Consider the following 22,816-nt stretch of genomic DNA (forward strand, 5'->3'; position numbering starts at 1 on the left):
TTCTTTTTTTTTGAATCATGCATTACATTTTGTGAGATACCTTTTCTGCATGTATTCAGGTGATCATGTGATTTTTTTTTTCTTTAGCCTATTGATATGATGGATTCTGTTAATTGATTTTTGAACATTGAACTAGCCTTAGCCTTGTACATCTGGAATAAACCCTGTTTGGTTGTGGTGTGTAATTCTTTTGTTGAATTTGATTTGCTAATATTTTGTTGAGGGTTTTTGCATCTGTGATCATGAGAAACATTGAAAAGACAGATTTTTATCACTTTGGTTTAAGTCTCTTAGTTTTCTGAAGTGTGATAATCATCTGCAAGTTTAGTCTGAAATAAACTTTGGTTCATATTTTGAGGTATTTCCTCTCTTTTATGAACTGTACCTGCAAGTCGTAGAGAGAAGCTATGTTCATAAGTTTTTCAGTGTTTTAACATTGCTTCTCGAACACAAGCGCAGATTTTTTTTAGTAGATTCAACAGTCAAAATTATTCTGTAAAATTCCTATAAAAGTTTGTAAGTGCTTACTCTCAATTTCTCTACAGATTAGTAAACAGTTCATAGAATATCACAGGGCCCTGGACCAAATTTTGAGAAGCAATCTTAACAATATATAGTATACTGCTTCCTGCTCCTTTTCCAGTCTTAGCAATGTAAGCCTTAATTCTTAGTCTAGAACAGCATTTGTTACCTTCTTGATATACTTTAAAAAATTCTTGTTATGAAAAATTTCAAACATATGTAGAGAGAGAGAGAGAGAGAAGGAGGGAGAGGGAGAGAGAGAGGGACTAAGAGAATGAGTTCTCGTGTATCCATCACCCAGTTATCAACACATGGCTAGTCTTGTTTCATTTATATTCCTTCTTCTTCCCAATGGATTATTTTAAAGGAAATTCAAGACATAACACTGTAAATAATTCAATATGTATGTCTTAAGAGAACTCTTGAAAAGGCATACGTACCATACTGTTAACCACGCCTTATGTTTTTAATAGCTTCTAATATCAAATCAGTGTTCAAATTAATTTTTAACATGTATGTTAATTTTAACACACACATACACACACACGCACGCACACACACAGAAACCCATAGGGATTTGCTGATTGCATCTCCATGGAATCAGTTTGTGCCTCTGTCCCCTGTGATCCTGTAAACTGGTAGTTAGATCTGAAAGCTCGATCACATTCAAAATTGACACCTATTATTATTTGGCACACATAATTCATAAGTGGTATGCTGTATGTATGTATGAAAGCTTTATTTCAAAAATAGGATTTTGATACTGCTTAGATCTGTTTTTTTAACTTTTTATTGAGTTATAGTCATTTTACAATGTTGTGTTAAATGCTTAGCTCTATTAAGCGATCATTAACTTTAGTATATATTTTAAAATTATCAGTACTTGTCACAAATGGAACAGGGAAAAGTTAAAAAATGTTTTCATTGTCTTTGGAAATAGAGCATTTGCAAAATAAATTTAATAAACGATTTTAAAGTGAGTCTTTACATAGAAAAATGTGAGACTGCGAGTTGGAGTTCAGTATTCGAGGTGGAGCTTCTGGAGCTCATCTTGTTTATTAACTCATTCATTTTTTCGCAGATGAGAAAATTGAAGCTCTAAGAGAAAAATTACTTGTTTACTATCTTACAGTCACTCTTTGTTTTCCTATAAAACAAGGCCATGCGGGGGGGAGGGTATAGCTCAAGTGGTAGAGCACATGCTTAGCATGCATGAGGTGCTAGGTTCAATCCCCAGTAGCTCCATTAAAAATAAATAAATAAATAAATAAACCTAATCACCCCCCCCCCAAACAAGGCCTTGTATATTTAGTGTAATTTATACACACACCTGTCATATGGGGAGACTTTTCCCTTTTTCAGTTGTCTGAATGGAAATGAAAGGCTTTCTGTTATTTTAATTGACGTGCTGTGGTTTCTTTAGTAATCTGGATTAGTGTATTGGTTTAAGAGAAGTCAAACTGATTTTTATTAATATTTTCTTCCAGAGGAATTGCCTCCAAAATTAAAAATACTTAAGGTATTTGGGGGGAGGGTATAGCTGAGAGGTAGAGTGCGTGCTTACCATGCAAAGGTCCTGGGTTCAGTCCCCAGTACTGCCGTTAAAAACAAACCAACCAACCTAATTACCTGCCCCCTAAAAGAAATTTTAAAAAATACTTAAGATATTTTATTGTCTCAAACCGTGGTGAATACTTCAAGTTGTCTTTTTCACTCAATTTTAGATGTAAAATTGAGTATATCTTATTTTATAAATAACTTTTCTGGGTCCTGCTTACTTTTTAGGCATTTTGCAATGGTTCTCAATCTAGATAAGCTTTGGAAAGATATTATTCAATTTTAAAAAGCTAAAATTTGAGCAAAATGTGTGTTGATGTGTTTTTTTTAAGTTTGCTTGTTTAAATATTGTTTGTCATAAGTCATCTGGCAAAGATTAGTCAGTCAAACTCAGTGTAGTTTACGAATAATCCAAATTCTGGATAATGGCAGTAGGTGACCATGGGCTGCAGTATAAATGTACATTTATTACATCATCAGTATTGTACAGACTTCAGAGCCAGAATGCCCCGGTTCAAATCTTGGCTCTGCCGCTTAGTAGCTTTGTGACTTCAGGAAGTTACTCCACTTCTCTTTTCCTGTTTCCAATCTTTAAAATTGGTGGTAATAGTACCTGTTTCATAGGGTTCTGATGGTTAGTTACTGTATATGTACAGTGCCTAGAACAATGTCTGGCATATAGTAAATCCTTAATTTTTAGCTGTTTTCTAAGTTGGATAAGGCTGACCCTGGCAAAATTGTGAAATAGGTGAAGTTCACCTAGATATTCATCCACCTCTAATGGTTGAGTAAGCAGTCCCTTCAGCTTACTGCTGTCTGTGGCATTCCTTGCCAAGTTGTTCTTTGCTAAACCTTTGCCTCTATTTGTTCTCTGTCCCTGCAGTGAAAATCCAACTCACAAAAGCCCCACCCCATTTTCCTGTTATTCATCACAGTAGGAATTATTAGAAAAGTGATCCAATTGAATGACTTCACATTATTAATAAATACTGTTTGTAAATATCTTATATTTATAAAGTAAGTGTTTTATTTAGATAACTTTTATGATTGGAAGTAAGGCAAAATGACAATCTTGAACAAAATTGTGTTGGGAAAGAGATGTTTTTGGACAAGATACTAGCTCTGAGTTGGTTTTGCCTTGGAATATTTCATTCATTTGGTTCTCTCTGCTTTTCAGTTCTTTTCTTTCTTTTATATCAGAACTCACTGATTAAAAGTTTTGAACACCTCCTTCTTCTGTCACGCAGATAACATAACAGCGCACAGTAAATGATCGCCTTTAGTTGGGCTAGGTTTAGTAGTGATTCTCAGTTCCTGTGGATATTGTTAATTGGGACTGATCTGTTCAGTGTGAACAGAGAATGGATAAGGTAAGGAAAGGAATCAAATTCTGAATGAGGTAGTATGTTCACAGCTCTTGCAACAGTTGTTGTATTTTAAATGCTGGGTTGATATGCACTCTTGGAGATAATCTCCCCACTTCCATCTGTGTTTGAGAAAACTGTAGTCATCTTTCATCTATTTAAATTGCAGGTGTCCTGAGCAGAAGGAAAATATTTTATCTGGTTATTTGCACACACACACACACACATATTGTGTATGTACATACATATATGTATATATGAATTTATTACTCCTTCTTCCTTTCTTGGTATTGTCTAGGAACTGAAGCGTACAGAGGGAAGTTGGCCAAATTACAGATAAAGCCTTAATATGTAAAGAGTTAGAATTCCTCTTGAAATGACTAGAAGATAGATTTTTTAAAAAGAGCGTTACTGTTGTTTCGTGTGAGATTTGTGTCGGTATATCTTTTTCATTCTAATCAGTGGATTGCTAATTATCCAGTGGTTTAAAAGGAAAACCATTAGCATTGTAACTTTTCTTACAGTTTTTCCTAATTAATGTAATGTTGGCTTACTGAAATATAAACTTTATGTTCTGTGTTATTTTTAAGGACTTAGGTTTGGTTGGAATGACATTAGATGTATTGGTTGTACTGCTAATTGCCTTAGTTAATTAAGGCATAGTGCCAATAAGGCCAAGTTCACTACGATAGTTATTTAACTATTTTAACTAGATTTATTATGTCCATCTTGCCTACACATTCCTGGGAAAGGGCCTTAGCAAGTATGTTTAGTTCAGATTTCTTTGTTAGATACAGATAACAGAGATAACAGCGATCGGTGAGTGGGAGGACAGTCAGCATGTTTTTGAGACATATTGATTCTTGATTATCTACACATAATTTCACAGAGATTTAGTACTTTCAGTGGATATTTAATGATCACAAAAGTTTGCAGACTAGTGTCCTTGATACTGCAGGACTTGCATAGTTAACCAGTTCATGAGTGCCTATGGCTTGTCACCTAGTTATTAGTGGCAAAGAGATCGTGCCATAAGAATGGACCCTGTCCTCTAGAATTTCTCCTTTTTGCCTGAGGTGGCTCAAGAGCTCCAGTGTTTATTTTGTTCAGGTCACTTGGTGTGGTCTCTTCTCTGAGTTACACTAAATTTAGGGCTGGTCCACATTCCATGCCACTAGAATCCCTGAGCCAGAGTTTTTGTAAGCTTGACTACCTGATTGAAAACTGAGGGGAGGAAATTATACAGGGAAAACACACAAATCAGTGGTTTAGAAGCTAGCCTCAGGAGTTGATACAGTAAGTGCCAGATGTCAGTAGAAGTGTGGTTGCTTGGAGTGTACTTCAAGTGATTTGAAAAAAACTTCACAAGAGAAGTGAGATTTGAACTGAGTCTTAAAGAATGGGTAGGATATGCCAGAAGTGAGGATATGTGTCTGTTGTGCTTGTTTCTAAGGCCTTCATGTGTGTATCAGGGAGGGGTGGTGGTACACAAATGAGCCTAGGGTGTGTGTGCTGTGTTTCTGTGATGGGAAAGAGTTGAAAGTTTGTACTGTTAACAGCAGAGCTTTAGAAGGAGGAACTTGTTATTAGGAGGATTATTCTGGTAGCGGTGAGTTGGATGGATTTAGAAAGGGAAGGCGCTTAGGAGGCTATTACAGTAGTACTGACCTGAGCTGAGAAAAGGTTGATGGCAGCTGAAATGGAAAGAAAAGAGCTGATTGGACAGAAACCATTAGAGAGAATCTTTGGGGAGAAGGCAGAATTCAAGATGAGCCTGAGTTTCTGTGCTGCGTGCAGGAGTATTAATGGTGTCCTTAATGGAAACTGGAGAAGTCAGGGTAGGGGTTTGTTGTGGGAGGAAGATAAGAGGTTTAATGTAAGATGTGATAAGCTATTGGAGCCCTGAAATGAGGTAGGTTTGTAGATACAGGGTTCACCATTATCCTCAAGACCAGTTGTTTTTTCAGTTGACTGGTGTGAGGAAGACAGTGATACAGAAAGATGCTGAGGAGAAAAGAGGAAATGACTATGTGGGATTTTTGGCTTAAGAGTTAAGTGCAGTACTTTTTATTTATATAAATATTACAGCTCAGAATTAACTTGTAGTATTTTAATAGAATCTGAAAATTCAGCATGCTTGGAATATCCTTCTAGTTTTAGCTTTCATCATGATTCCCTTAAGATGCTTTCTGAGCATTTGTAAATCTCCACAGATTTATGTTGTTTAATATTTATATCAACAATTTGTATTAATAAGTTAATGTATTACTAAATACAGACATATTAATAAAGCTAATACAAAACCTCAGAGATACCAGTCCTTCCTTTGGATAACTTCTTGCCATTTGACACTAACTGGCAGTTGAGTTTTTCTCAGTTTGTTTCTTAAGGAGTTTTTACTTGGTGAGGATCATTCTTTAGTTCTCCAGAGGGTTTTAGTAGGTCGTTGAGGGAATTTGTAGTATAGCTATAATTTTGAGGAATTGACTTAAATATAGATACGTTTCTTCTACAGTGTTTAGTAATGTTTCATAAATACGGCCTAAAGAGTTCATTATTAAGCATGCAAATATAAAAAATATTCCATTATGAACCTTTCCCTTTCCCCAGCTATCAATCCAAACACTGTAATACCTGTGCCTTTGTTGTTTGAAATGGGAAGTATATAATCCAAAGCAGTTGTGAATTTAATACTGGAAAGTGGCTGATATACTTGGAGATGTTACTCAGTCTGTCTACAAGTACAGCTTGATGTGCAAATAGATTCATGGACTTTTTGGTCTACAAGATCGCAACTGCTGGTATTGCAGTTGAACCAAGGAATATTGCATTTGAACCATGAAATAATTTGTTTTAAGAGTAATAGTTGTGTCTAGTTCCCCTTAAAGAAGATTCATATTTACAGGTTTTATTGTTGCTTTGTGTATTGAATAATTGAAATATGATTCACTGGATAGAATTTGGAAATCTGTATTTTATGAAAAATTAGACTTATAAGTTAAATTTACTTGGGTGTAAGAATGTGTGTTAATTTGCAAGATACTTGGTAACAGTTTTATTTTTGTGTATAATATTAACTCAAAGCTGGTTGCTGTTAAAAATTTCATGTTTTTCGGATGTTTTGACATCTAATAGAAAAAGTGTACTTAGTGTTAATTTCATCTCAATAATGCAAAATCACATAATTGATGTTATCTTTACTCTTCCATTCCATTTAGTAATTACCATAGGTGAAGATGGCTCTCTCAGATAATCCCCTTCAGTGAATTTTAGCTTTCAGTTATGAAAAACAGTATTCCTGCGAAGTCTCAATTTCCCAATTGAGTGGATACTACATACATCATTATCGAATATAATGCATTTATCTTTTCTTTTTTTTTTTTTTTTTTTGGTTGTGGGAGGGAGGTAATTAGGTTTATTTATTTAGGAGGAGGTACTGGGGATTGAACCCAGGACCTTGTGCATGCCAGGCATGCACTCTACCACTTGAGCTGTACCCTCCCCCCTTACAATGCACTTACCTTAAAACACTTGAGCTTGATTTTGATATTGCTTAGCTACCTGGATTTTTTTTTTTTTTTTTGGTGGGGGGAAGGGTAGGGTATTTACCAGGCATGTATGACAGTGATTCTTTATTTTTCAGTGGCAGGATTTTTTTTTTTTTTTCTGCTTGTTTTTTTGGTCAGACCTTCACTTAACTAGGTTATGCTGGCACAGTAATTCCATGAAGATTAGCTAAGATAATGTAAGGCCACAAAGTGTTTAGTTGAACCTACATCAAAGTAAGATATAAGAAAGCAAGCATGAATTTCTGAATGTCAATATTTTAAGTTAAATATTGAAATTACTTGTAGTATAGCCCTGAATATGTTCATTATGTCATTTGTTCTTGTCATGATAAGTTTTTACTTATTTTAATTTCTAATAGCATGAGCAGGTAATTTATTTATATTTCATTTCTGAGAAGCTAAAGGAAGAAACTGCCTATTGAATATGAAAGTTGCCATTAAATCTCAGTTGTGCATTTTATGGATGCGTTTATTATAGTCTTTGCCCTTCAGCACACTTTTGGATTGCTGTCAGATTATGTGTAATCAGGGCGCACAAACTAAATTTAAAAATCTAAGCAAGATAAATATAAATTACCTGGTTAGAAGAAAATACAGTTGCTGAAGGAGAAAAATATTTCAAAGCTAAATACAAGCAATGTTTTTTGCTTTTTCTATTTACTTGGCTTATACCACCTTTCCCCTTTCAGTAATAACAAGTAATACAGGTAGAAATTGACTTATTAGTCCTACCAAGTTAATATTAATGATGATATTAGTGCATATACACATATGTTTAAGGTTTTAGGGAAAAATGCCTTTCCTATCTCTGACCAGCCAAATCAGTTAACTAATTTTATTGCTGTGTTAAATTAAAATTCCAAATATAGTAGTCCACTATTAAAATAAATGAGTAGAGTTAAAATAGAGAATTTATTAAAATAAAGCCTTTTAAAAAAAATAAATACTTTTGGATAAAGTAGCAGGCTTCAAGTGAAATCCAGTTTTGGTCTCCTTTACAGGAATAAGCTATTCACAGTTATACAGCACCACTTACCACGTTTTGCAGTACCTCCTGAGGAAGTCAGAATCTGAGCCAGCATGAAGCCTGAATCTGGTCTTTGGTCTGATTTATAAACTTTACTTTTATTCTAACATGTGCAAGGTGGAGGTTATAGCATGGAAACTAAAATCTTAGTAAGTGTGATTTTTATTTTAGCTATTAAACAGTAGCCTTTCTTATAGTTTGTCCTCTTAACACAGTTTACACTATAAACAGAGGACTTGGCAAGCAAGGACCTAATTATACACTTACAAAGTGAAAGATTCTGCTTTCCAGGTTCAGGAAAAATCCCTGAGGAAGAGAAGGAAAAGCTTCTATTCCTCTGCCTAGGATTTCTTTCACTTTTCTGAGTACAGATAGCAGGATGATACTAATTCAATTGAGAAGGGATTTAAGAAAATGGAGTCTTACTTTGGTGGCCAGTGTCTAAATTGAAGCCATTAAATAAAACCGTTATTAAATTTGCTATGTAAGTTGCTTCATTATAAATTAGTTGTCATTAAATGTTAAAGTATTCATTGTAGTGTAGTCTTAGTAAAGCCCAGGGTGGCTCTTAGGAGCCTTTTAAATAGTGAATACATTTTTAATATGCATTGAATTTTTAGTACATTTTAAATATTGAGTATTTTGAGTATAAATATTCAAAATTATATTGGAGTGATTATGCTAGTTCCGTCGATTGTTTGCCCCAAGTATAGGTGATGTGCAGTTTTTATTTTTCGTACTCTAGACAGGACGAGATTTTGAGGATATAGGCCATCAAGGAACTTTATCCCTATTTCACAGTGTTACTTTGTTAATTGTAAGCTACTTGTGCTCATTAAAAGCAGTGGATAATTAGCACTTTCAGGCTGCTTTTCTCCCTTAGCAAGAATGATAGAATTAAGAATTGACTTTGTTTGATCTTCTGAGTTCTTTAGGGAATCAAACATTGTGATACTCTCCCTAGATAGCATAATCATCTATGTTGCTCATAATTTTAGGATGATTATGTGTTTAAGATGTTTGATTTGTGTTTTGTCCTTTCCCTGCGAATCTTTTTAAACTATTGGTTATTTTTCTAAATTGATGATGATGACCTGGCTGAAATTAAATGTTTCTATTAGAGCCTTCCTGATTTAACTGCCTTTCCTCTTGGAACAAACCTCCCTTTATCTTCTACCTATCTCTTGCACTCTAAAGTATAGTTTTTCATTAAATCCCCAGGTCTAAGATTTTTCTTTGAGAACTTATCTCCAGAAATTTTAAGAAAAGAGTAGTTCAGTATGAAATGTTCCTTGCATCTTTTGAGAAATTGATGTTTTATAAGTTGAAGGGTACTTTTATATTTTGGACATATTTTCAGAGGTGAGATTACGTAGTTACTGTTTTAATAACCATGTCCTAATTATTTATAGCTTCCTGCCTGACATAACTCACTTCAAGAAGTGCACAATGTCAGAACGTGGAATCAAGTGGGCTTGTGAATATTGTACGTATGAAAACTGGCCATCTGCAATCAAGTGTACTATGTGCCGTGCCCAAAGACCTAGTGGAACAATTATTACAGAAGATCCATTTAAAAGTGGTTCAAGTGATGTTGGTAGAGATTGGGATCCTTCCAGCACCGAAGGGGGCAGTAGTCCTTTGATATGTCCAGACTCTAGTGCACGACCAAGGGTTAAGTCTTCGTACAGCATAGAAAATGCAAATAAATGGTCATGCCACATGTGCACATATTTGAACTGGCCAAGAGCAATCAGATGCACTCAGTGCTTATCCCAGCGTAGGACCAGGAGTCCCACAGAATCTCCTCAATCCTCAGGATCTGGTTCAAGACCAGTTGCTTTTTCTGTTGATCCGTGCGAGGAATACAATGATCGAAATAAACTGAACACAAGGACCCAGCATTGGACTTGTTCTATTTGCACATATGAAAACTGGGCCAAGGCTAAAAAATGTGTTGTTTGCGATCATCCCAGACCTAATAATATTGAGGCAATCGAGTTGGCAGAGACTGAAGAGGCTTCTTCAATAATAAATGAGCAAGACAGGGCTCGATGGAGAGGAAGCTGTAGCAGTGGTAACAGCCAAAGAAGATCACCACCTACTACGAAACGGGACTCTGAGATGAAAATGGATTTTCAGAGGATTGAATTGGCTGGTGCTGTTGGCAGCAAGGAGGAACTTGAAGTGGACTTCAAAAAACTAAAACAAATTAAAAACAGAATGAAAAAGACTGATTGGCTATTCCTCAGTGCTTGTGTGGGTAAGTTTTTGCATTTTCTGAATGGGATGGGAGAAGATACAAGGTACAAGGAGGGTCAGTATTATTTAGCATTTAGTTCATTCAGCATGATCGTTATCCTCCCAGTATGCATGCGTAAGAATCTATTTCTGATCTTGTCATAACTTTGTCCTAAATTGCCTCCCATTTCGTTGTGCATGTGTCTCTCCATCTTTAGGGAGAAACACTTTTAAGTTAAAGCAAAATTTTTATATATCAGTAGTAAAATATATACCTGGAGTTTAAAACTGCTACTCTGTTTATTACAACAAGTGACTGAGGAACACCAGCTGCTGCTTCAGAGTGTTTGCAAACAGTATGAGCATCTTGTGATGATAGATGCTTTAGTCAGATGTTAAAAATATCACAAAAATGTGTGACTCCAAGAAGTTGAACCAACATAATATTGACCTTGAAAATATTCATGTTAATTTAGCATGAATGTCATGTAGTGAATATTTGCAAACTTAATGAAACTGATTTCACGTGGCCAGCTGATTCCATAGTACAAATTATGATTTGTGTGTTTTGTGTTTTAGTGCTTTTCTAAGGAAATTCTGGATATTGGTCCCAGTTACTGGCTCAGAGCTGTTAAGGGACAGAGACATGTTATGTGAGAGCAGGGTTTTCTCCAGTTACTGACATTGTGAGTTAATTATTTGTGATGTAATTCACAAAAGCAGTTATTTGACTCTCTTTCTTTCTTTCTTTCTTTCTTTCTTTCTTTCTTTCTTTCTTTCTCTCTTTCTTTCTCTCTTTCTTTCTCTCTTTCTTTCTCTCTTTCTCTCTTTCTCTCTTTCTCTCTTTCTCTTTTTCTCTCTCTCTCTCTCTCTCCCTTTCTTTCTTTCTTTCTTTCTCTCTTTCTTTCTCTTTCTTTCTTTCTTTCTTTCTTTCTTTCTTTCTTTCTTTCTTTCTTTCTTTCTTAGTACATTAGCTATTTGGATTGTATGATTTAAATTATTTGGATGGGGTGCTTGCTTTGACATTCAATTTTGTAAAGAAAATTTTGAGTGACTATTAAAGTTAAATATTGTATGGAACAACAGCTAACTCTTAAACATAGTTTAGCTGTATGTATATGTTTTTTCTAGTGCTAATTCCTTTTGTTTAGCTCCCTGAATATAGCCCTAAGAATATGGAATACATAACTATATGAAACTGCAAGTCTTAAGAGTAGATTTCAAGAAATCTCAGTTTTTTATTTTAGTTTTGTCCTGGCAGAAAAAAAAATGTCCCAGTTGATTTCTGAACACCAAACACAGTAGGCACTTAGTAACTGTTAGCTCCAGTTTCCTCCTATTCTGAGGACAAGGGATGAAAGTGCGCTGAGCTGTCTTTGCTGTGTTGTACCATTACATCCCACTGATATTTTTCCTCTCTCCCCAAATTGGGGTACCACATATGGTGTGAATGTCTTTTTTTTTTTTTAAAGCAGGAGATACAAAAGGGTTTGTTTATTACAAATTTTTAAAAATTGAGGACAAATTCACATAACATAAAATTCACCATTTTGAAAGTGAACAATTCAGTGACATTTAAGTGCAGTCACAGTATTACATAACCACCATCGTGTCTAGTTCTGAAACATTTTCATCACCCCAAAAGGAAACCCTGTACCCATTTAAGCACTTACTCCACATTCTCTCCTACCCTGAGTCCCTGATAGTCACTAGTCTGCTTTCTGTTTCAGTGGATATACCTATTCTAGATACTCCATATAAATGGAATCTTACGTTATGTGATCTTTTGTATCTGGGTGTGATTGTCCTTTAATTACCTGTATGCCTTTTGGAACACTCTTAGAATCATTTTTGCAGGCAGTAGTGTACTATGTATTCATTTACTACAAAGTGGTGTTTAGTATGTGTAAGTTTATAGATGGTAAGAACTACATTGCAGTGATTCTTAACCTCTTTTGGGGTCATAGAATCTTTCAGGAATCAGAGGTTCACTGTTTGTTGAAGTTAGTAGATCTTATGATAAGAACCCCTGATTTGAAATATTTTTTCTCTTTGACACACGCGAGTTAGATTGATCAATATAACTTTGTCTTTATGCCTGTTACTTCTTGTCTGTGACTACCTGTCTTCTTGGTGCTGCTGTTACTTTCCATATATCTGCTTCTTTTGAGTAATCATTCTTGTACCTCTCTGCATGTTAATAGCTGAACAAGAACTCCTCTTAGCAGGACCAGTATTAGATTTGGCCTGTTTCATTTGCAGAACAGTTTTTGTCATTAAGTCCCTGTTCCCATATACTCCAGAGTTTTAGGTTCTTAGGGCCAAGGATTGATTGTATTTGATTCTTGGTAATGTGGATTATGTCTTTCCTGTTAGCAAATATTTTTGACTGTGCACTACATAACATGGTTCTGGACTGTTGTATGAAAGATAACGGACCTGTCTTTATTGAGTAGTTACATCCTGATTTGTAAACATCACTGAGATATGTTAAAAACTTTGTTTTAGTTGTTTATATTATATTTGCTTAACTAACAGAAGCCCACATATATTGAAAATTAATCTTTACTTCTCCTTTCTGCCTGCCTTATGTGCTCCAGGTTTCATTAGATGTGGTATATTATGGTTTATTTATGTTAGACATTAAAAAAAAACCATCTCAGTGCTCACTTTGGCAGCACGTGTACTAAAAAAATCATCCCCAAAGTATATACACTAAGTATGAAATGTGAGAGTTTCCTATTTGAAATTGAGAAAAAAAATCTTAACCTCAGGCCAGCTTTGTAGCTAGTAAAATGGGAATGAGGAAGATTCAGTATTGAGGAGGCGAAAGTAAGATAAAGCTTCAACATTTTTAAGCAAGTATCTTTTACATGACTGCTGGGTATAAGTTTCACAAAAGTCGTATTATCTTATGTGGTGAGAGGACGTTGGGGACAGCAGTGCCAAAACCTGACACCAGTAAAAGTGGGATCTGGGAAGGGGAGCCAAAACAGTAAAGGCAGAGGTGTGAATTTACGTGTGCAGTTGTCTCTGGAATGTCTACAGCGTGGTGCCAGGTTATTTTCTGGGAGGTCACGTTGGCACAAATCATAGTCTGGATAAATGCTATGTCCCTAGAGAATAGGGCAGCACTACCTAACACACCACTTTAGTTTCGCTGTTGTATTGAATCAGTTACTCTTTAGAAGAACATTTAAATTCATGACCCCAAGATCCAGGGCCAGATAAGAATCCCAAATTAAATGTGTGTAATAACTTCTTGTATTCCTGAACCATAGACTTTTATATCCAGTTGTCTGTACAACATCTTCCCTTGGATATTAGTATTTCAAACTCATTTCAAACTCAGGCTACAACTGAACAGGTCTCTTCTCAAATCTGTTCTCTCACTCCTTCATCTTTGTCTATGGCAAGTTATCATTTTTGTATATGTGTATTTTTATTAAAATTAGTCGGTTTACAGTGTGCCAGTTTCTGGTGTACAGCATAATGCTTCAGTCATACATGAACATACATATATTCATTTTCATATTCACAAGTTACTGTTTTACTTGCTGTGCGCAAAGCCTTGGTCATCCTTGATATTCCTCTTTTTCTCTTAACACTCCATTCTTACTGGCTCTGTCTTCAAAATATATTCAGAATCTGGCCACCTCTCACTGCTCTGGTCCATGCCATGATCCCCTTTGTCCTTGTCCTCCTTTACACACTGTTCTCCGCGTAGGGGCTGCTCTTCTAAAACTCTGCTCAGAATCCCCCAGTGATTCCTTGTGTTGCTCAGAGGAAAAGCCAATTTTATAGGTGCTCTCTGCTCTATGTCCCGTACCCCCTTTCCCCATTTTTATTTACAGGGGCGCGCGTGCACACACATGCACATGCACACTCACACACAGTTTTCCTCTGACGTCATCTTTTGCTTTCAGCCTCACTCTTTCACTCCAGCCACTCTAGTTACCTTTCTCATCTGCAGATAAGATTAAAGACTTTATACTTGTTGTTTCCAGTAGGTGATGGGATTAGCTAATTTACTTCTTCAGGTCTTTTCTCACACATTACCTTCTCAGTGAGTCTTCTCTGACTGCTACATCTCAAATTTGAGCCCTGTCCTGTGCCCCTTTCCCCCAATTTTAATTTTTTTCACAGCAATAGTCCCCTTCTAATACTCTTAACAGAAATCACTTTTTGTATGTCTGTCTGTCTCTTAGAATTTAAGCTTTATGAAGGCCAGGAATTTTGTCTTTTTTTTCTACAGCTGTATCTTCCTAATACCCAGAACAGTGCCTGGCACATAGCAGGTGTTCAGATTTTTGTTTAATTAATCAACAAATAAACTTTTGTGGAAACTGGAATCTGGACAAATAGATATTTCTACAAATAGACCTTTTTGCTTCTCTCCTGAATTCTAGTTTTCTGTATTTTTCTCCTTACAGACTATCCGGGGCTCAACCCATTGGGAGCCAGCTTGACTTCTGTCAGGTGAAGCCAGAGAAAGTAGGTCCAGTAGGTCTGATTGGGTTTTATTGGAAAGAGTAGAGAGGCGTCAGTTTATCAGGAGGCAGTCTATGGATATAGAAAGTCTGAAGTCAAATCTCTTTACATTTAATTTCTCCATCTTTCTTCCTTTACTGATGAATATTTGATAATTTGATGAATTATAAAAAAAATCATCCAATTTTACTCGAAAAATTTTTATTCAATTGTCACTGGACCTGTTGCTGCCTACTTGGCATTTCGTCTTGTGTGTTTCTTATGGTTAGCTTGTCTAGTGACCCTGCTGATGAAGCTGGGGAGGACTTGTTATTGGGGACGGTGGGAGGGGAGTGGTATTGAAGGCATAGGGGGAAGAGAATCATGCTTGTATAATAAGTACATGTTGGAACTGGAATTTTGTTGCTGAAATGTTCAGTTGCCTCATGCAGTGGCCTTACATACACATCATTACCATCTCCCATTGCTCCCTAGCTTTGGGATGACCTCCAGTGTGTTCTTGTGTACCATGTTGAGAATCACTGTCATGGGAGCTAACCCAGAACCTTGTTATCAAGAAACATGTTGAAATGGCATCATGAGGGTTGTAGACTTATTATTGAGCAAAACTTTGGTGTGTCTAAAAATTTAAGATTTTGAAAACATAGGAAATTTATTAGAATTAAATTTTTCTTGCAAGTTGTCTGCAAAAATATGTTACATTTGCTCTCCCCCCCTCTAATAACTTGTGTTGAAAATTTATTATTTGTGGCAGTTATTTTCTGTATTGATGCCAGTTGTATTTTGGCCCCCCTGCTGGAAACCTGTATTCAGTGTCAAATATACCTGTCTTCTCTAGAGTGTCAGATACAGCTGTAGAAATACCTAAAACTTGCACACTATTAAATATGTCAGAATGTATTTGTCTATTTGGTTTCAGTAATACTTTTTCATTTTTAACAAAAATTAGCAATATATAGGCTTATTACATTTTTAGATATTTTCAATTTTAGATATTTATTTTGGTATTGGTGTTAAAAATTATGGATGGTTTTTCTCAAGGAAGTAAACCATTAAGGTTGTATTAGTGTTATTTTTCTTTCTCTGAAAAAGCGTTCCCAGACCCAGTTCCAACACAACAGTGTGTGTGTGTGTGTGTGTGTGTGTGTGTGTGTGTGTGTGTGTGTAGGGGGGGATGGGCTTCTCCACACCAACAACCAGTTCTCAAAGGCCAGCAGGGTGTCTGAGAATTCAAGTCAATTCTGATACTGTCTACCCAGAGATAGAATCAGATTCCCCAGGTGAAGAGGCTCAGTCCCAGAAGATTTCCATCCAGTTCAGAAACCAGTTGCAAAGCCCAGGTTGTGTGCTTCTGACCAACTGGCTATACGTCAGAGATTCACACTTTGGGTTTGATTAATTTGCTAGAACACCTCACATAACTCTAAGAGAAAAAATTTATTTACTGGATTACCAGTTTATTATAAAAAGATATGATAAAAGATACAGATGGACATCCAGATGGAAGAGATGTAGAGGGCCAAGGTGTGGGGAAAGGGCATGGAGCTTCCATGATGCTCTTTCCAAGTGCCACTCTCTTCAGATCTTAACCAGCCTGGAAGCCCTCCAAATCCTGTCCTTTTGGGTTTTTATGGAGGCCTCATCACATAAATCATTGGCCACTGGCGATTGATTCCACCTCCAGCCCCTCTCCCCTCCCTAGAGGTCTAGGTGGGGAAAGGCGTGGGACTGAAAGTTCCTGCCCTATGAAGGGGCTGGCCCCCCCTGGCAACTAGCCCCCATCCTTGGGTGGGATCCAGAAGTCACCTCCCCTGAAATGCTTTCAGGGACTAAGGACCAGAGACCAAATATTATCCTACTGCTTTTATCACTCAGGAAATTTTAAGGATTTTTGGGGAGCTTTGAGCCAAGAACTGGGGATGAAAACCAAATATATATATATATATATTTGGTCATCTGAATGATGTTTCCTATAAATCACAGTATTGCATCTGAAAAAACAAATCGGTTGCAGTTTGTAATCTTCTACGATGACTTTTCTAATTCCTAGTTTTGAGATACAGTGTCTGGTCAGATGAAAGGAGTGTTGTACAATAACCCAAACAAAATTAAATTAACTTCAGTGCAAGAAAAGGTCATGTAAGATTAGTTTTTGAGAAATGGTAGTACTGTACACTGGAATGATAATAGGGTGATTTATACCAAGAAAATTACCACATCAAAACAAAAAGAAATCCTTGACATAAGACACAATAGTGACTTTATCCATTTATTCAGACATCTTTGTGGCTGACGTTTTAGCTTTAGAGGAGACTTAGGATATAAATTATTGAAAGAAAAAAATAGAGGCTTCTATTTTCTAGTTCAGTAAGTACTCCTTAGCCTTAAAAATTATTAATTACTCCACAGGTATTTTATTGATGATTTATCTGAAAACACAAAACATTAGGTATCTTGAGAAGTGAATTATTAATGATGAGTTAATCTCCAAATTTGTATTATTTTCTTGCCCAGTACTTGACTTCCTTATAGGTGCCTCTCCCCACCTTCGTTGGGTATTCTCTGATTTACATGGCTGATTTAAATAGTGTGGCAGGCAGAATGACATACTCTGGCCCTCCAAGATGTCTAAATCCTAATTCCCATAATCTGTGAATATGCTACTTTACATGGCAAAAGGGATTTTGTAGATGTAGTTAAGGACCTTGAGATGGAGAGATTATCCAGATTATCTAAGTGGGCCCAGTGTAGTCATGTGGTTCTTTGTAAGTGAAAGAGATGGGAGGATGAGGGTCACAGAGGAGAAGCAGAGGTTTTAGTGATTCGAGGTCATGAGCTAAGGAATGTGGGCAACATCTAGAAGGTAGAAATGACAAGGGTCCCCTAGCGCCTCCCCATGGAGCATACTTTGATCTTAGCCCAGTCAGACCCATGTGGAACTAATGACCTTTCCCAATTTTAAGATAAAAAATTGTATTGTTTTAAGCCTAAATTTACAGTAACTTGTTAGAAGCAGCAATAGGAAATTAATACAGATAACATTAAAAAAATTACAGATAGCATCTTGTAGCATCTATGACAATTTCAGAAAAATTTAACTTAACCTTCGCTGATTCAGTGAGTAAACAGGAGTGTCTGTTTTGTTATATAATGAGGGAAGTTGAGGCATAGAGAGGATTACTGACTTGCTGAATATGATGTAGCCATGTTATTAATCTGTTTCTGGACAAAGATGATTATAAGTGTGTTTGTAAGGGAAAACTTACTTCTGTGTGTCTCCAGCCTTGCACTACATTCATAGCACTAACGGCCACCAAATGTGTGTGAATATGGGAGTGGATGGGGGCAGATTCCGAAGCCAAGCAATTCTCAGATTCTCCAGACACCAGCTAGGTGTCCCACAATTTAACTCAATTCTGACACTGTCTACCTGGAAATAGCATCAGATCTTGCAGAGTAAGGACTCAGTTTCACAAGACTGTCTCCCCTGCCCCTTCAGATGTCAGTTGGCTAGTCCAGGTTGTCACCTGTGTTTCTGATTATCAGCTGTAAATTGTAGGTTCCTGCAACCTCCTCCTTCAATTAGTTTGTTATAAGGATTCACAGAAAACATTTTACTTACTAGATAACTGGTTTATTATAAAATGATATAACCCAGGAAGAGCCAGGTAGAAGAGATGCACAGGGCAAAGGAAGGGGCTTCCCATGCCCTCTTGGCTGCCACTCTCCCAGTACCTCCACATGTTCACTGATCTGGAAGCTATCCAAGTCCCATATTGGGGATTTTTATGGAGGCAAGATAGATTAAATCACTGGGCACTGGTGATTGTGTCAGCCTCCAGCCCCTCTCCCGTCCCCAGAGGTTCCAAGCCTCTGGACACAGGGTTGGTTCCTCAGGCAACCAGCTTCCATCCTTAGGGGCTTTCCAAAAGTCACTTCATTAACATAAACTCAGGCAGTTGAAAGAGGCTTGCTGTTTTATGAATAACATAAATAACTCCTATTTCATCTTCACCATCCTGGAGCTATTTAGGAACTAGGAACAAAACTAAATATTACAACAGAAGATGCTTTTACAGCTTATATAGGAAACTACAAGGGTAATGTGCCAGGAACAGTAGATGAAGACTAAATATTTCTTATTCATAGTGTATTTTTTGCTTGATATTGTGGAAAGGAGTACTGTTACTGGAACTTTTGAATGATGTCTGATACCTATAAATACTGATACTTTCAGTCCTTTTTTCCAGGTCAGCTAAGTATGTATGCCTATATGAAGTTGATTGCTGTGTCTCAGGGTAATCTGTTACTTGCTAATATTCCTCAGCATTCTGTGGCTAGGTCACATTATTTGAACTTGAGTTTTTGTATGGCATTTCTCTAGTAGTTGTTCTGTTTGCTTTGCTTGTGTTTACCTGTACTTGGTATACCGCAGCTATTTGGACGGTCTATTCTCCATTTTTAGAATTTTCCCTGCCCTGTGGAATTGCTTCTCAAAATCACCGCTTCTGAGTTGGTAGCCCAGTAGCAGATCTATGTTCTAATATTTATTTTAGAGATCACCTTCTGGGAGGTTAGAGGAAGCTAATGAATCTGTTAACTGCTTTGATAGGTTTATTTTAAGTTATGGTTATTTTTTCAATGCTGGGTTTATTCCAGGATGCTAATGGACTATTTTGTTTTTATTAAGAACTCAATTTTATATCGACACCAGACCATTCTACTGAAAGGTGCTCTTAATGTCCCCTTTCCTGTAATACATTGCTTTACAGATGAATGTTTGCAGAGCCTGAAAAAAACTGCTTTTCAGTCTTTCACATTTAAAATGATTGCATTTTTTAAACATTTTTTTAAAACAAAAATGGTTTGAGTTGAAATATTCTATTAAGAGCTTTTAATAGAATCCAAAATATATGCAGACTCCTTGCAGCAAGTCTCTGGCACTGCATCCATAAAAGGAAAGTAAGCTGCTAGAATGCTGGCAATGCCTTGTATGTCCTTGGTTAGCTTTGTGTGATACTCTTACGTGGGATGTGTGTGTGTAGCTATGAAAACTGTGGTGTCTTTTCACTCCATACACATTCTTGGTTGTGGATCTCCTTCCTCTCCAAGGTAGTTGATATTACAGGTGGTAGTAGAATTATTTTTAGCACTGTGAAAGGAGTATTATCTTCAGCTGGTTTCTGTCTTGATTTTCTTCAAGTTTCAAAGGATTTCCTTATGCTTTTGGAACTCTGGATTTAAAATAGTATTTTATGTCTTGGTTTTTAAGTATATTGTGGTTATTTCACAGCAATAAGAAATTCTAATCTGTAGGTAATACACACACATTTTATTTTCCCTGGCTGGTTCAGTCTGACTTTTGAAAGAGCTTCCTGACACCTGGGGTAAAAAAAATCTTCCAGGGACGAGTGTGTCAAGGCAAATGGATGGCAGTGAGCCTGAAATAGAGCTCTGGCAGTGTTCTGGTTGCCTTTAGTCTGTCTGAGACCTAATTCCTGGCTTTTAGGAATGATTGATTACACAGGCCTGCCAACTAATAATGTGCCTCCTAGGCTGAGAAAGAGAATGTACCTGGTGATTCTTGACTGCATGATACTAAGTTTGAATATGCATCATTGATTTAGTAAAGGCTTTCATTTTTTAAAAGCACTATAATAAATGAACACATTGAATTATGAAATCCAAAAGTATTGTTTAAATACTAAGTGTAAAAAGATGTGTTTATACAATAGAAAACTTTAGTTTACCATGAAATAACTAAACATTTATTAAACTTTGCATATGGTTGTAAGAATCAAGCGGTTATAAAGAGTTCATAAAGAAAAGCAAGTTTCTTTTTCTAATCTCCACCTTCAGTGCTGCTGTGCAGAGATGTTCTTCCTCATCAACCTTTCATTCTGAGAAATTTCAAAACCTATAGAAAAGTTAGATAGAATACATTGAACACCTGGGGGAGGGTATAGCTCAAGTGGCAGAGCACATACTTAGCATGCATGAGGTCCTGGGTTCAATCCCCAGTACCTCTTCTAAAATAAATAAACCGAATTACCTCCCTCCCCCACCAAAAATTTTTTTTAAAATAAATAAATTAAAAAAAAACTAATGTTTGTTGTTAGACAAAGGTGAAAACATAAAAATACATTGAACACCAAATGCCTTTGACCTAGATTTTCCAACTGTTAGCAGTTTGCAGTATTTGCATGCTCTGTCTCTATTTGTCTGTGTCTTTCTGTATGAGTTTTTCCTGAATCACTTGAGAGTTAGCTGCAGGTATCATGACATTTTGCTCCTAAGTAAATACTTCAGCATTTTATGTCCTAAAAACATATTTCCCTACGTAATCATGCAGTATAATTATCCAGATGGTCTAACATTTGGAGTCTATATTCAGTTTCACCTATAGTGTCAGTAATATTGCTCTAACCCTATTCAGTCAAGGATTATACATTTTATTTAGTTATTTGTCTGTTTAATATCCTCTAATCTAAACAGTGCCACAGGTGGTTTTTGTTTTTATTTTTGTTTTTTCATTTGCTCTTCATGACATTAACAACACCAGAAGCCAGGCCATTTGTTTTACAGACTAAGCCTCAATTTAGATGTGATTAGATGAAATTTAAACATTTTTCTTTTTGCAGGGAGGGAGGAGCACTGCACTACTGCTCCTAAAGCAGGACCTCTAGTATCTCTGAATAATGTCCTTTTACTGCTTTTTCCTTTTTTAAAGGTTTATTTTAGCTGTGGTAAAATACATGTAACAAAATTGGCCATCTTAACTATTTTTAAGTGTACAGTCCAGTAGCTTTGGTATATTCGCATTGCTTTGCAGCCATCACTACCATTTATCTCCAGAACCTTTTCCATCTTACAAAACTGAAACTGTACACAGTAACAATAACTCCCCATTCCACCTTTCCCAGCTCCTGGCAACGGCCATTCTAGTTTCTGTTTTGAATTTGACTACTCTAAGTACCTTATATAAGTGGAATTATACAGTGTTTGTCCTTTTGTGACTGCTTATTTATTTCATTTAGTGTCATGTTTTCAAGGTTTATCCGTGTTGTAACATACTTCTGAATTTCCTTCCCCTTTTTAAAGTTTGAATGATATTCCATTTTATTTATATACCACATTTTGTTTATCAATTCATTTGTTGATGGACATAACAGTATTTCTTGTTTTATCAGATTTGGCATTATATACTGACTTCCTGTAACATGAGAGTTTAGTTCATTTTTAAATGATAAAAGCAGAGCATACTCATTGTAGAGTATGTCAGAGGTAAGAAAAACTACCAAAAAAAATAGTTTATAGTATCACTATCTAGAGGAAATCTCTCATTTTTTTGTATTTTCAGTTTTTTACATTTATTTTTATGTAATTGAAATAAATTATACTTTCTTTTTTGTTGTTGAATTTTGAAGTAATTAAAATTATTTTCATCTTTTAAAAATGTGTAATATGACATTGAGTTGCCATCCTTTAAGTTAACCTATTCCTTATTATTGGCCTCTGGGTTATTTGAAAATTTTTTAGTCTGATAGTGTTTTGATGAACAAAATTGTCAGCATTTCTAATGATTTTCTTAGGTTCCCAGAAATGGGATAATAGGATCAAATGATATAAACATGTTAAAGGGTATTTTATCCATATTGGTAAATTGCTGCCTAGACGGCCTGTACCAGTTACATTCTCATAATCAGGATAAAAGGGTATTTTATCCATATTGGTAAATTGCTGCCTAGACGGCCTGTACCAGTTACATTCTCATAATCAGTATAACAGTATAACAGAGTATCTGTGTAGCTGTATCTTTGCTTACATTTGTTTTTAAGGGAGGCAAGCTGTCTCATTTAATTAGTCATTTGAATTTTTTGTCTGTGAATTGTTGATTTATATCTTTTGTCCATTTTTGGTGATTTTATCAAGTTATATGAAGTCTATATGAATATAAATAATACATGTATTGAAAGTTTGTACCAGTCATGTTTGTTGCAAATTTTCTTTCCCTTTTTCTGTGGGGAGAATTATAACACTTTACT

General features: G+C 36.0%; 1 protein-coding gene across 4 annotated transcripts in view; it reads left to right on the top strand.

Annotated features, from left to right (window-relative positions):
- The window catches only part of ZRANB1 (zinc finger RANBP2-type containing 1), a 55,253-nt gene that overhangs the window by 10,002 nt on the left and 22,435 nt on the right, over positions 1-22,816 (top strand). The window contains exons 2-3 of one of the 4 annotated variants that reach the window (XM_031461967.2): positions 8,014-8,188; positions 9,452-10,302. The exons of 1 other annotated variant lie outside the window; for it this stretch is intronic. In XM_031461967.2, the coding sequence (XP_031317827.1) occupies positions 8,148-8,188; positions 9,452-10,302 (892 nt within the window). In that variant the 5' untranslated portion in view covers positions 8,014-8,147. Of the gene's footprint in view, positions 1-8,013; positions 8,189-9,451; positions 10,303-22,816 lie in introns of those variants that run through there. 2 more of the 4 variants (XM_031461968.2, XM_031461969.2) reach the window with 2 other exon arrangements.

This window comes from Camelus dromedarius, chromosome 8 (genome assembly GCF_036321535.1).
Source record: "Camelus dromedarius isolate mCamDro1 chromosome 8, mCamDro1.pat, whole genome shotgun sequence".
NCBI lineage: Eukaryota > Metazoa > Chordata > Mammalia > Artiodactyla > Camelidae > Camelus > Camelus dromedarius.